Below are 16,316 nucleotides of genomic sequence, written 5' to 3' on the forward strand. Positions count from 1 at the left end.
AGCGCTGAGGCATGTGGCATGATAGAGGAGCTGGAAGGGGGTAAGCAAGCATGTGCAGTCAGATGTCTTCCTGGTCAGCTGTACTTTGGCTTCTTCCAGCCTGTGTTATGTAGTGATTCACTTGGCCAAGAAGTAACTATTCAGCACGATTTTACTGCCTCTTCTGTGGTTCTCTCTATATTTGCTAGCTTGAAGTGATTTAGGATAAATTTACACTTTTCCTTCTCCATGTCATCTCTCCCTATATTTGTTAGCTTGAGTGATTTTGGAGAAATTTTAACAGTAAGGCTGTGAACTTCTTCCATTTTGGTAGTTAGTGAAGTGAGTTGATCCTCCATGTCATACTAATGTGATAATTTTCAAATTTGATTTGGCTGACATGGTACCGTACTTATAACAAACCAGAAACAACTTTCATTTATTAATGAAATCATTGATGTGTGCTCCAACAAAACAACACAAATGTCATGAATGAATTTTTCACTGATGGTCCCGGGAGCACTAGAAAAACATTTAGTGCTTCAGTTTAGGGCTTCATGTTATATCAGTAATGTGGACAGGAACAGTCGCTGTTTTGCTGCCCAGTGGTTGAATAGTGCACATTACATTCAAAATTCCTCTAAATTTAAATGAGAGTTCGGTATCTGGATTAAAGTTAAATTCCAAACAGCTGACAATATTCGATTAGCTTGGCTAATTATGGGATAAAGCCCCAATGGCAAATAGCCATTCATTAATGTGTGTGAATCATCTTAAATATATCATAGGTAACTTAACAACATCCCATTCCTTCTGGTGGGAAAATTATTGTTCTTGGGGGAGATTTCATAAAGGTTTCGCCTGTTTTGCCACATGCTTATCACCAAACAATTATTTATTTATAATTGTATTAAATATTCCCCTCTTTGACCCTTCTTAAAAATACACTGCTTACATAAAAATATGTAGGGAAAACCATAAAGAAATGGAATTTGCTGATCTTTTGCAAGAAATCGGTAACGGCACCTACCACTCTATAGATAATGATAGATCAAATGTTATTGAACTACCCACCAGAATTTTAGCACATGATGATATCATGGTTTTAAATTTATAGCAGAACGTTCACTTCTGTGAAAGATGCCATCATTTTCTTGAAAGTTGCCATTCTTAATTAAATTAACTAATTAATGAATTGATTTGAAAGTCATTGGGCTTACACCTGGTAGTTCAAAACCATACACTAACATCAACAGATTAATACTGTACCAGGAATGCCTATGGCCTGACATATCATATTTATTATTCATCCTTTGTTGAAGAACTGCTAAGCTTTAAAATTAGAAACAGCCTTACGAACGAATGTTCTCGACTCAGCTGCTTGCTAGAGGAGTGAGAGAGACAGCGCGATGTCACAGAGCGAGGAATCGGCTGAGTGACGTAATCGCCACGTGCTGTAGACCCACCCATCTGGAATCATCTAGAAACATTTTTATATCTACTAAATGGCTTAAGTTACAGAAATATAAACTACACCAGCGTGAAGCCCACATTTAGAAAGGGAAGTAGCCAAAATTTGAAGTAAATACGTCCAATAGTTTCAGAAATATCGAGGTGGAAATGAAACCACATTTTCGTCGCTTCGAGCAGCGAGCCGGTCAGCCACAGATATAAAAGGTCAACGACTCGCTGAGTATAATCAGTTTAAATCTGCAACTCGACCATGTAAGGTGATAATGCTGTCGTGTTGCGCTACGCAAAGTCGAAGTGATAAACTCGTGCCGTACAGACACACTTGGAATGTTTGCCGTATGAGAACGCGATACTTATAAATTTCAGCTGCGTTAGGTACTTGTGAAAAATTTCAGAGTGTATTTAAGTCGGACTCCGTGTCAGACGAAACTTAGGAATTTTCTACCTAGTTGTGGACTTGTAAATTTTCAAGGTGCATTTAAGTTGAACTCAATACAGTGCAAGACATAAATTTCTACCGAGTTGTGGACTTGTCGATTATTTTCAATGTGTATTTGAACTCTGTCATTCTCAGGTACAGCGTTACGGACAATGAAAGGACTGTGTGTGACAATTTGAACTTATTATTGTCGATGCATTTCAAAATTTAAAGACGTTTCTACGTGTGTTCTCACATTTGAACTATGACTTTGAACTGTTTAAAGAGTTGTAATAGTCAGAAACTCAGTGATTGTTAGGATCGAATGTGGACAATTTTCAGATATTTAACGAATGTTTGAACAGTGCTCTTAGGCAACTGAGTGAACCTTGAGGACATTTTATGTTGTTTATAGGAGCTATGGACTTCAGTAAGGCCAACTTACACTGAAAATTCACTTAAGACGTGTGTTTGAAATTTCTAGTGACTGTTGAATGCGTCTTGTATGAACTGAAGTTAAGCTCGATATTTCCATGAACTGTGAACTTGACAATTCATTCCGAACTTATTACTATGTGTTCTAAATGTCATGAACAGTGTTAAATATCTCGCATTACATGAACTGTGCATTTAAAAACACTTGTGATTTAAGAAGTGAGAACATTTTACTGTAAATACTTCAAACAGAGACCTGTGTTTCTAACATTATAGACTGTGCTAAAAGCTATTATTATTTTGAGTATTATGTTGAATACTGCATTACGAAGTGCAAAGTATGAACTGTGATTTAAGACTCACGTAATTCTAAAGTGCAATACTAGTCACTCTTAACTTGCTAATATCCAGTTAACAGAGTGCTACTTGTTCATATTACTGTGTCAATTGAACTTTCTTGTGTGTGAATTATATCAGACGACACCGGAGACCTTGACCAAGTGTTTAAACCTCATATTCACTCGAACATCTAATTCAACGTGGGACAGATTACGACGTTGGAGGAGATATGTGGTACATCGAGGGATATGGAACGTGGTATGTCGTGTTGGTGCTTGGTTCAACCTCATGCTGATCACATCGTGGGAGTTCCAGTCGCCGACTTGTGGAGCCGCATTTCATCAGTTCCAGTTTGCAGAACTCAGGTGATAAGAGTGCACTTTACAATTTTTACTCTGGTGAATAACTTCAAAATATTGCACTAGACGATCACTGACTCATTGCAAAGGCCCTTTTCAGTCATAATTCTTGAGTGCTACGTTAGTCAATACAAGTGCCAAATTCATGAAAATTTAATTTTCATGTGAATTTCAATTCTACAACCTAGATAAACTGTAGGAATTAATTTAGATGGACTTCAGGATTTTCTAAAACCAGTGTTTATTTTCTGAAACCATATTCAATCTGTGAATTTCAGTTTAAAAAGACTCTAGGATTTCACATGAGTGATTTATTAGAATCAATGTTTAATTTTGAAGTTTTGAAAATCATATTCAATTTATGATTTATGAATTTAAACTTTCGGATTTCATAAGAATGATTCATGAGATAAGTGTTTATTTTGAGTCATATTCAGTTTACGAATTACAAGTCAAGATTTTAATTGGACTTTAGGAATAAATCTAGATGAACTGTAGGGTTTATTTGAGTGTGATTATCAAGAATAAGAGTTGATTTTGGACATTTTCAAGCCTCCGGAAAACATATTCGACAGAAGGAAATATTTGTGTTCAACTTTCTATGCATTAAAGTGTTCTGAATTTTGATTTTGAATTGAACATGTTGATGAAAGAAGATATTTTCAAGATGAGTTCAAAAGTTTAAATGCGAGATAGAAGCAGGGTGATTTGCATTTAGATCTTGAATAAATTCATCAGAAAAAAATATACCATCTATTATTCGCCCTGCAAAACTCCTTCTCTGTACTGGCTCCTAAGTACCACACACTACCTGAGACCTTTTTCCATGCGCAAGAGCCCAACAACTTTTCCTGGTACGATACTGAAGATGAAAGCTAGCTACTTCAATTTTGTACATAATAATCAAATTCCTTGGAATTAATGGTTTGCCTTCACATATTCTTATTCTAATTATTGGAGCCATAGTTATGCTCCTTAGAAATTTGAATATTTCCCAACAGCTCTAAAATGGAACCAGATTAGGGCCTAATTATAAGAAGTGTGTATGAAAATTGTTTAGATTTGGAAATAATAAGTAGAGATAGAACTGGACAAAGAGCACTAATCCCTTGAATTGACTTAACAACATCCAGTAAAACACTTTCATTTGCTTTCAAGACAATTTTCAATTCACTTGGCATTTTATGTCACGATCAGTAAGCCTCAAGGGATGTGAAGGTCTCTAGTTACCTTAGCCAGTTTTCAGCCATTGCCAGTTAAATGTTACAATGTCAAAAGAGTGATATTTTAAAGTTGCAATAGTGCCAAAAGGTAACTGCACAAGGAATGCACCGAGCAAGTGGCTGCGTGGTTTGGGTCACATAGCTGTCAGCTTGCATTTGGGAGATAGTGGATTCGAACCTCATTGTCGGCAGCCCTGAAGATGCTGGGGATGTACCTTAATAAAGGCTACAGTCGCTTCATTCCCACTTCTAGCCATTTTCTAGCCCATCATCGCTGTAAGGCTTATTTGTGTCAGTGCAATTTAAAGAAAATTGTAAAAAAATAAAGTAGAAGGAATGGTGTGTATATATATATATATATATATATATATATATATATAAGGTAATCCATCGATAAATATTTACCCCATTGATCATCATGCCTGAATTAAATTAAAGATAAAAACATCAGCAACAGTGAATGAGCTGAGATTGACAAAATTTGAAGACAAGGCATTAATAAATGTAAAATAGAGATATCTCTGAGAAGGAGGTAAAATTCTCTTCTGAATACTGTACTTACAGGTGGTCCTCTTTCTCCTGGAGGTCCTGGCACACCATCTTTCCCATTATTGCCTGGAGGTCCCTGTGGTCCTGCAAAACCTCGTGGTCCCTCAGGTCCTTGTGGTCCAGTCTCACCTTGAGATCCAGGTGGACCTGGTTGACCTGTATCACCCTATGTACACACACAGCAGTTACTACAGTGCATATAAAATTGGTGAAAAATAATCATTTCATACTAGAAATGAATTTCAATCAAGGAAATCCTGGGCTCTTTTTTTTCCCTAAATAACCTTGATTGATAAGTGTACACTGTTATTACCTTAGGTCCTGGGACACCTTCTAGCCCTCTCCTTCCACGAGATCCTCGGAAGCCCTACAATCAGAAACATTCACTTAGTCTCTTAAATTTGGTAGGTTAGATAGATTTGTTCAACAGAAGAGAAATTATAAAATATTTTAAAATCACAGCTGTCCCAGAAATAATTCAAAAAGGAATACTTACTCGAGGTCCTACTTCTCCTCTCTCTCCAGGTAGTCCAGGATTACCCTGAAAGAGAAGATGGCCAGCAATATTAACTAACATTTGAGTCTAAAAGCTCTTTGCTGGATAAGATCTCAGTTTAAATCAGACAGTTAATCTCTTACCCTGTCTCCTTTCTCTCCTGTTTGTCCAATCTTTCCCTCACCTCCTTTGTCACCTTTCTCTCCTGGGGGCCCTGGGTAGCCAGCAAATCCTGGGATTCCTTGTTTCCCCTTCTCACCAGTTTGGCCGGGAGGACCTGCCTCTCCACGGGGACCTTCAAAACCCTGCACAATCACATGTTTTGTACACAGGTCTTCAAGCCTTCATACTTATAAATTTACATAAAAGAGTAACAAAAGAAAATATTTTTAAAACAGCTAATCTATTTTCTTTGTAGTTTATTACTATAGAATAGGCCTACTATAGAAATACTGGGAGGACCGCAAAGCCCTAACAATCCCTTCAAAGAGACCTGAATGACGGACTGACTAAAGTGATGCGGGTGGTCATAAAATAATAATAATAAGAAGAAGAATACATTCATTTTAGAAAAGTCTGATAGTTGTTTCATATGATGAAGAAAGTTTGCAACATTAATGTAACATCTTACAGCAGATTTATACAGGCTTTCAATAAACTTGCAATAATATGAAAAGCTTTCCAGTAGTTGATTACGATTTATATTATAAGAAAAGAATTAAGATCTAAGAGCCAAAATAAAAACTATTATGTAACACAGAATGACTTTTGTTTTCTGTTATTTTCCATTTTCACACCAGTCAAATAAATGCGAGGGCTGTACCTTAATTAAGGCTATGGCCACTACCTTCCCAGACCCAACCCTTTTCAATTCTAGGGTTGTCAAAAACATGTGTTAGTGCATCATTAAATGGATAGAAGTAATTCTCCATGGTTTACCATTTTATGTATAAGCAAATGTTGGGATTGTACCAGATAGTTTGACCAGGGAAATCTCCTTCCAAATCCTAGCTCTGTTAAATTATAATTACACCTGTGCGGAAACCACAGCCACACAGATTGTGTCAGATAGTCAACAGCATGAATCCTTTGAGTGCTAAGTACGATCTAGTGTAATCATATCAATGATATGTAATATTGCTCTCTTGTTCCAGATCAGAGAATATCTTAGCAAGTGTCTTGAATCTTACAAAAAAAAAAAAGCATTTTATAGAAGTGTTTCTTATATTATGATTGTTATTTACTTTATATCTAATAGTTGAAAAAACATTCTTAACTTGACCTTTACTTCTTTGCCCTACAACATGGTAAATTTGGAAACCCCTGTTCCTGAATATTACAGATTCTTGGATTGATATTCATATCTTAAATCATATACACAATACAGGGGGTAAAGGAAAATTATGCCAAAAACAGGGGGTATACTGTTGCTTCATGTCCATAGGTTAAACCTTAAAAAGCCCTACATGTGACCCCTGGGTGGTGCTAAGGAAGCAACGACATTGGCTGCTGGACCTATCTTCTAAAGATCTCCCAGAAAATATGCAAACTGTACGAAGTAAACCACTCAACGGCTCTTTTAAGAGCCAATTGACTCGAAAGCTTGGACATGCTATTAAAATTTGCCAACTGAATATTGAAGGTATCAGTAGATCTAAGTAGGACGTTTTGTCAAAATTGCTATTTAATAATGACATTGATCTGGTACTCATTCAAGAAACACATGCTGCTACAGAAGATGAGCTAAGCAAGAGAGGAAAGATTTATGGTTATAGTATTATTGGTGCTAACTTTGATAATGTATATGGTATTGCTACGTATGCCCGTAACAACTTGGAGCAGGTTGAATTCATCTCATCTAGTACAATTATTAATTCATACTGTAACAATAAAGCTGCAAGATGTAATCATCGTAAATATCTACAAACCTCCAGCCATCTGCTGGCCAACCCCAGCTCTTCCAGATGCAAGTCATGCAACTATCTATGCTGGCCAACCCCAGCTCTTCCAGATGCAAGTCATGCAACTATCTATGCTGGCGACTTCAACAACCACTATGAAACTTGGAAATATGCAAGAAACGATGATTGCGGCATAGTTTTAGTAGAATGGTCAGAAGATCAAAATGTACATCTTATATTAGATGCAAAAGACAAAGCACGTTTAGATCTGCTGCTTGGAAGCGAGAGTCCAACCCAGACCTCTGTTTCGTCACATGCGACTGTAGGCTACCCTCTACCCATGATGAGAGAAGTTTTGGGGGACTTCCCAAATAGTCAACACAGACCAATCTTCCTTGAGTTGGGCATCTCTGTTCCCTTAATTACATCTTTCCCATGCCAATGCTGGAACTTTAAAAAGGCAAACTGGATGAAATTCTCTGAGGAGCTGGACACATGCATCAGATGGAATCCTGCAACCAGCGATAATTATCAGAGATTTTTAGGGCTTGTAAAATCTGTAGCCAAAAAGCACATCCCAAGAGGTTACAGGAAAGAATACGTTCATGGATGGAGAGAACAGAGTGATGCCCTATACAAAGATTTTCTTGAAACAGGTGCCCATACGACTGGTGAGGAGCTATTATGGAGTATGGATGAAAACCATACACAAAAATGGACAGAAACAGTCAGTAACTTGGATTTCTCTCATTCCAGTAGAGAACCCTCGAATCTACTGAGTAAACTTGGAGGAAGCTCAACTGGAGTTAGAGAGAAGTCAACTATCTCACCAAACAAAATAGCCTCCCATATTGTTTTAGCTTCAAGGGTTACTAAAGATTAAAAAAAAACATACAAAAACAGTAAAAAAAAGAACCTAAGGATGCTTAAACGTATCTCTCCAATCTCTTCCGAGTACTCTGAAGCCTTCACGATTGATGAGGTTAATACAACATTAAAGAACATGAAAGTTGGTAAGGCACCAAGTTTTGATGGAATACATCCTGAATTTATTGTAAATATGGGACGGAATGTGAGAAGGTGGTTGACGTGCTTCTTTACCCACATACTTCAGACAGATATTCTTCCTAAGGAGTTTAAGAAGACTAAACTCCTTGCCATACTGAAACCTGGCAAACCAAAAGATATACCACAAAACTACAGATCAATCACTCTCCTCAGTTGTTGCTATAAACTCCTTGAAAGACTACTATACTATACAATAGAATTAGCATTGTTAATTAATCAACATATTCCTATTGACCAAGCTGGTTTTAGGCAGAATTGTAGCTGTTGTGACCAAGTCCTTGCACTCACAACATACATTGAAGCAGGCTTTCAACAACAGTTGGAAACCTCTTCTGTTTTTTTTAAATCTTTCTGCTGCTTATGACATGGTTTGGAGAGAAGGGCTGCTATATAAACTTCTTCAGGTATTACCATGCAAAACTATGGTACAATTAATTGGAAACATGCTTAATAATACTCTTTCAGGTTGTTCTAGGGAATAGGATTAGCAAGCTGAGAAGTTTGAATAATGGTCTCCCTCAAGGATCAGTCTTAGCACCTCTCCTGTTCAATCTGTATGTATCAGATTTGCCACCAACGAATACTAGAAAATTTTGCTATGCTGATGATCTAGCTTTAGCTACAAGTCATAGTAACCTGAAAGAAACGGAGAACATTTTAACTGATGACTTTTCCATTCTTTTTTTTTTTTTTTTTTTTGCAAGTTGCTTTACGTCGCACCGACACAGATAGGTCTTATGACGACGATGGGAGAGGGAAGGGCTAGGAGTGGGAAGGAAGCGGCCGCGGCCTTAATTAAGGTACAGCCCCAGCATTTGCCTGGTGTGAAAATGGGAAACCACGGAAAACCATTTTCAGGGCTGCCGACAGTGGGGTTCGAACCTACTATCTCCCGAATACTGGATACTGGCCGCACTTAAGCGACTGCAGCTATCGAGCTCGGTTTTTCCATTCTTAGTGACTATTTTTGGAAATGGAGACTCCAACCAAACACCAGCAAAACTGAGGTGTCCTGCTTTCATCTAAAATAACAAAATGGCAAGACACAATAACTACTCAGAGTACTTAGGTATAACATTAGATCGGACACTCTCCTTCAGGCAACATTTAGTAAATACAGCAGCAAAGATTAGGAGTCGTAACAAGATTCTGCAGAAGTTGTGTGGTACAACCTGGGGTGCTTCTGCAACAACCTTGAGATGTTCTGCCCTTGGTTTAGTTTTCTCTGCAGCAGAATATTGTGCTCCTGTGTGGATCAACAGCTGCCATGTGAAACTTGGGGACACTCAACTCAACAACACAATGAGGATTATTTCAGGCATAATAAGATCAACTCCTACCCACTGGCTTCCTGTCTTGAGCAACATTATGCCGCCTTCATTCTGTAGAGCACAAGTAGGCTACTGTTGAGAGAATACTCCAAGATAAATGAGAACCCTGACTTGCTCATCCACTCCAACATTCCTGACCTTCAGAGGAACCGGTTGAAATCTAGACATCCACCAGTTAAGTTTACTCAGAAGCTCACAGAAGGCAATTTCAATCCCTATGCCCAATGGAAGGAAGAATGGATCTCAAAAACGGGTGAACATCTCTGGCCTTTCTTCCCACTTAATTTGAGGTCTGATCTTTCAAGAAGAACTTGGACCATCCTTAATAGGATTCGATGTGGTCATGGAGTGTGTGCTGCATCCCTGTATAAATGGGGAAAGATACAATCCCCCGAATGTGACTGTTATGCTCCTTTTCAAACCATCGAACAAATTGTAAAGGAGTGTAGCAGAAGAGCCTACCTGGAGATTGGTTTGATTTTCCAGAGACCAATACAGAAGCTCTAGAATGGATAACAACTTTGGATATTAAAATATGATGTACCTGCTTTCCTGTTTCTGTATATATATACATATATGCCATGCGATAAATAAATAATAATGCCAAAAACATGACGGGTGTATAGGAAGTGTAGTGATATGGTACAGCTGTCGAAGTCCTGTTATTGTCCAGAAGGACAAAGTCAATGTTGCTCATTCTGTTTTATGTTTTGTATGCATGGTGAGTTTTTGTAAACACATTTGTACTTACTTGCATACACCAGACCATTGATATGACCCAATGGATAAAAATCTAGGGGATTTAAGTCAGGAGTCTGAACTGGCCACCTAATTGGTCCATTGAACCCTAACCATTGGCATGGAAGTATACAGTCTAGGTATTCATGTACACCACAGCTCACAAAAAGTGATGCACCATCATGAAGAAAGTACATGTTAATGTCCATTACATTCTCAAGATACATCGATAGTTCATGCCTGAAGAAGGTTAGGTAATTTGCATCTCTCAAATGTGTAGGGTAATATATGGGGTACAATTTGTCAATGATATCAGCCCACACATTACTGTAATTGCCAGTGAAAATGTCCCTGCTGAACAGTATGTGTTTTAAGGACAACCCATGTATGGGTATTATGAAAATTCCACACCCCATTACTCATGAAACAGGCCTCATCTGTGACTAGCACTCGGACGGGAAACAATGGCTGTTGTGTCATTTTGTTTAAAAATTATATTCAGGATTCTTGCCTTTGTGAAACATATTTGTCTTTGAGGCACTGTATGCATTGCACACAATGATTGCAGGTGCTTTTCACGCAGGACCTGATGAGCAGTCACTGGGAGCCACCAACATTGCGTGCAACACTTTGCATGCCACTCAGTTATATCCAGAATGTCGGCTTCTACTGCCAAGATTTGCTGGGATCTTTGCTGATCGCAGTCTCAATAGGATGGTAAAACACTACCTACCAGTACTGCATACTCAATGAACATTCACCTATTGGGTATGCAATGATCAGAAAATAGTTCTCTGTACAATTTGGACAGCAGCTTCTAAATCACTATGGGCTTCACTATAAATAAGAATTCTTTTATAGAAAACTCCATTTTTTCAGCAGGAAAGACTGCAGTTTTACTGGGCTTATAACCCACAGACAGAGCACATCCATTATCAGTCCAGCAATAACTAGTTTTTGTTTTTATTATGATTCACTCTACCACTCTGACCATAACCCAAGTGTATTGAGTTTGACAGAACAGGTCGCTTGACCTTTCAGTGACACACAGCATACAGAAGCATGCCACTGTACTGTTGTGTATGTTCTTACCTATTATATTACTGTACAGAAAAGTATTATGTTATATAACATTGTGCCTCTACCATCACACTACCTACCATAGGTACAAAAATATAAAAAATGTTTTTCATGTATGTCTTGCAAATATCATTCTTTCATATCCTGTATGATCACTGTGCAACGTTTCCTTTTTCCTTGTACTTCTTTGTCCCCACAACATCACAAGTTTGGAAACCCCTGTTCCAGAATATCAGAGATTCTTGAGCTGATATCCATTTCTGAATTTGATTTTTTAACTATAAACTAGATAATTCTTATTACAGAGAGAAAAATCTTCCTACCTTTGGTCCTTCTGGTCCCTCCAAACCTGGGATACCAGGTGGTCCAGTAGGACCTCTCTCTCCCTTGATGCCCATGTCACCCTTCTCACCATCTGCTCCACGATCTCCCTTGTCACCTTTGTCTCCTGCAGTCCCCCTTTTTCCTTCATCTCCTTTCACTCCACGAGGACCAGGGAATCCCACAGGACCTTGTGGGCCAGTTGGCCCTGCATCTCCTTTGGATCCTGGAGTTCCAGAATTACCTGGATGTCCTGGGGCACCATCAGCTCCAGGAAGACCAGGCAGTCCTGGCTTACCATGAGGACCCTGTAAAGATTAATACTGGTAATGGACAGAATTACATCACACAAATGAGTAACATTTTTGCACAATAATTCCCTGTAATCCCACCAGGGAAAGTACTTTGTGAATACCTCATAGAGATGTTCAATTAGAAAAGAGATGTTTGGACTATATTTATGCTGATTATCAAAACAATTGCTCAAACCTGAAATGCTTTTACAACATTAGTAAAAATGCATTATGCGCTTCAGTTTCAAATATATCATTATGTACAATTTTTCTAATTACTGATTTCACCTATTAACTGCACGAAACCATTTTTGCACTTGTAATAGCCACAATATAATTGTATTAATTGAAAGTTTCGAAGTCATATCCTTTTGGAATTGCATAGTTAGAATCTAAAATGAAGGTTGCTGACAATTTGGGAATTTAGACTCAAAATCTACTTCTCCGAAGCACCTGTTACATTAGGCCATCCAACTTCCTGAGCTGTATGTATCAGAAGCACATGCTACAGTGACATACAAATATTAAGGGGGTCAAAACAGGAAATATAAATTTCTCTGTTCATATTAACTCTGTCAAAAAAATATATATGATAAAAGTTGTGCAATATATTATTTCCAGTCATTTGTATTTAATGCATTTTTACTTCACAATAATGGAGATATTCATAATTATTACATTTATTACATTATTACATTTTCCAAATATTCTTGTAAATATTAGTTCCATATAAAAACTGTATGAAATAAAAGTTACAGAAACTACAGTTTTTGTCATTTATGTGTCATGCATTTTTACCGTATGGGCTGTGATAACACAATAATTCACAAATTTAGATTTTTAATGCTAAGCACTCAAAGCCAAACATCACTGACATGGAAATATTGTTTAATCATCATGGTAATGAGTTCTGACAATGATGGTCAATGCTAGCATAATTTTTGTAAGGTGAAAACTGTATGGTCATCAGTCCATATTGATCAGGAAGATAATGAGTCTTTCATTTTCAAAGGAGATTCCAAATAACAATTTTCATGTCTTTATACGGTTAAGTTTTGAGGTATAGATATACTCATTTAAAAAATTCACCCCCTTAGTGATGGAATATCCAAAAATCCTTCCTTAGTTAGCACCTACACTGTAATATAAATGTATTCCCAAAATTTCATTCCTTTATGTTCAGTAGTTTTGGCTCAGCGATGATGAATCAGTCAGTCAGGACATCTTATTTTATATATATATATATATATATATATATATATAGATAGATAGATAGATAGATAGATAGTTATGAGCCAGAATCAATTATTCTTTGTAGCAATATACATAACTCACATAGGATAAACAATAACACATATAGGATAAGGCTACAAGATAAAAATATGTCAACTCTCGAATAGATAAAACAGGAGAAAATGAAATTAAATTTCTGCTCACCATCTAGACGAGCTCGCGTTGCTGAAAGATTCAATTTCTTCTAAGGAAGGTAAAAAATCCTACAAAGAAATACACCACTCATTTCTGAGTCCCTATTGGCACTGTCATCGCCTGTTGAGGTTTCACTCTCACTTAACCCTAACGAGATAATAAAGTCTTCAACATAATTGTCTGTGATACTTTCCTTCTCCCAAGCTTTATCTATCTCAGAGTCTGTGTGCCTCACAATGTTGCTTCAGTGTTTCACACTTACATGTCCTATGGCTTCTAAAAGAAGTCTTTGTGAAGAGTCAGTTATTTGCAGCAACATAATCCTTGATTTGGGTCCAAATCAGTTCTGCAGTGTTAAAATGGCAGTGGTAGGGTGGAAGGTGAACTACTTTATGCCCATGCCTTCTGGCTATTTCATCCACCACATAAACTGCGTACTAGGGCTTGTTTTGTTTCACAAGATGCATGGGATCCCGCTTCCTCATGTCATTGCAAACCAAAATAATGTGCTCCTTTAACCACTCAATCAATTCATCCTTTCTAGCTGCCATTGTAGGTGCTTTGTCAAGAATGTTGGAGTGGGAGGGGGCATTGTCCATGATTATTATGCCCTTTTCAAGCAAGTGCTCAGCAGTCTTTCCTCAGACCATTTTTGGAATGTGTCACTATCCACTTCCTCATGGTAATCTCTGGATTTCTCAGACCAGAACACATACAAGCAATCTGGCACAAAACCTTGCAAAGTATCGGTGTGAATCACTATGATTCTGCCCCTCTTCCCAACAGGTACTGGCATAGTGCCTTCTACTGAATCATCTGTCCAGCCTTTGCCCTGGGAATGAGAAGCATGAACCCACATTTTGTCCAGCCATACAACAGAATAAAATTTCTTGTCAACAATCTCTCTCAGAAATCTGCACCGCCACGTCACGATACCACTTCTCTTCATCAACACTCTTTGCCCGTTAACCTCCTTGTACTTAAATTCCAGATTTTTAACTACTTTTATAAGGGAAAATTTGCTCCCACTGAAAAGTTCACTGTTGTCAAGAGAATGAAACAATTTCTCATCAAGAGCAGGATGTTATTTTCTGTGGTAATAGGCGTAAATATGCTGACGAATTGCATCTTGGTGAAAAGAATCTAATTCCATTACTGATTTAGGCTTATTCCTCTTCTTCCCTAGTGTTTTAAGTTTGGACGGCCCAACTGCCTGTTCCTCGGCAAAGTATTTCTCCTTCCTTATAACTGTGCTCCTGTTAATCATGGTCGCATCAGCTGTTCTCTGAATTGCTTTCGTAACAGGCAAGAGAGGGGTTCCATTATCTTTCTCCTTCTCAAAATACTCCCTAACATTGCAATTAATTTCCTGGGCCTAACTCCTTAGTGGAGTACTGCATCTGAAGGGCTTTTTCCTCTTGAGAGCCTCATCCTTAGATGTAGGCATTGACATGACAGAATATAAAATTCACATACGGGCTTAAAACTAACTTACTATATAACTACCGATCGAAATATTAAACTAAGCTACTAAATAAACTAGAACATTAATGTACCTTGCTATACACTATTCACCACATATAATGTGCTATACTATTAAAAATACTGGTGGTTGAGCGAGCCGGGGACGTCGTCTGGATGTGGGAGGACAAGTTATATTGTGGGTAGGGGAGTGGGAGTGTTCCACTCGGTGGTGGTGGCCATTTAGCTGTATTCCGTGGTTCACTAGGTGCTGGACTTCTTCTTGGCTCGGGAGGTGGAGGCGTACCAGGAAGGTGGGTCCATCTGCATTTCGTATCCTGAAGGCGCGTTGTACGGGGATGCCTGTTTTTCATAGGTCTTCTATGATGTCCGCTGGTGAGAGACTGGGATCTACTCCCCGTATAACACAGCTATAAGTGGTTCCATTGTCTGGTATTGTTGAGGGTGACGGTGATCTTCCTGTGTCAGCGGTATTTTCTTCTCTTGGGGGGTGCAGGGTTTCTTGCTGGGGATTCGGTTGCTGGGGGGTGGGGGGTACGGGGTGCCAGGAAGTCATGAGGGAGGATGGGTGGGTCGTGACCATGGTGGTGCTGTGAGCAGGATAGGAGATTTGTGCAGTGGAAGTAGTAGTAGTAGTAGTAGTAGTAGTGGTGGTGGTTAGGGTGGTGGTAGTGGTTGTTGTGGTAGGGGGGGAAGAGGGTGGGGGCTGTAGTTGCGGCTGTGCCTGCACTGGCTGTGTCGCTTCTTGGAGTGGTGAGGTGTCCATTAGTTGAGCTTGGATGTGCGGCAGAGTCCGTTCAGTCCTGTGGTAGTTGCCGCGGAGCCTTGCTCCATTATTTATAAGATATTGGTATTGCTTGGAGTTGGAGATGTGTAATAGTACTTGTTTGGTTGGTTCTGTGCCTGCGAGCAGCCTGCCAGCATTGTATACACCGTATTTGCGTAGCTCTCTTTCAAATTCTTCATCTGAAATTGAATGGGGAATGTCGTGGACTATGCAGTTATACATGTTAGTTAGGGGAGGCCGACTGCCTACTTGGCGTCTGGCCTATATGCTTTGTTGGAGCTGGCTAAGCACAAATTATAGATGAGGCGTCACCTGGCCAGCGAATAAAAATGTGATGTTTGTGTATGACGAGAGAGCTGTGTGTCATCATATAAAGAAGTAATAATGTTTAGTACCCTTTCCCACTATATACTGGGGTCCTACACACCCCACACAAATTTTTAATCATGTGTATTTTATTTTATTTTATTTAGAATATGACACGTGTGGTATTTTAAGCTGAATACAAGAAAAGTTCCTACAAATTACAATTAGTTCCATATATGTACATGAAACATTAAGTTATAAGCATAAAAATAGATATCAGTTTCAATAAAACTGTACAAGTGAATAAAAT

The 16,316-nt window shown here is 38.4% G+C and overlaps 1 protein-coding gene across 1 annotated transcript in view; it reads right to left on the reverse strand.

The window, feature by feature from the left end:
- LOC136858544 (collagen alpha-1(V) chain) overlaps positions 1-16,316 on the reverse strand; it is a 394,943-nt gene that overhangs the window by 98,654 nt on the left and 279,973 nt on the right. Inside the window, exons 12-16 of the mRNA XM_067138158.2 lie at positions 11,713-12,018; positions 5,415-5,576; positions 5,272-5,316; positions 5,089-5,142; positions 4,789-4,941 (exon numbers count right to left, since the gene is read on the reverse strand). Coding sequence (XP_066994259.2) covers positions 4,789-4,941; positions 5,089-5,142; positions 5,272-5,316; positions 5,415-5,576; positions 11,713-12,018 — 720 coding nt within the window. The remainder of the gene's footprint in view (positions 1-4,788; positions 4,942-5,088; positions 5,143-5,271; positions 5,317-5,414; positions 5,577-11,712; positions 12,019-16,316) is intronic.

Source organism: Anabrus simplex, chromosome 1 (assembly GCF_040414725.1).
Source record: "Anabrus simplex isolate iqAnaSimp1 chromosome 1, ASM4041472v1, whole genome shotgun sequence".
In the NCBI taxonomy this organism is placed as follows: Eukaryota; Metazoa; Arthropoda; class Insecta; order Orthoptera; family Tettigoniidae; genus Anabrus; species Anabrus simplex.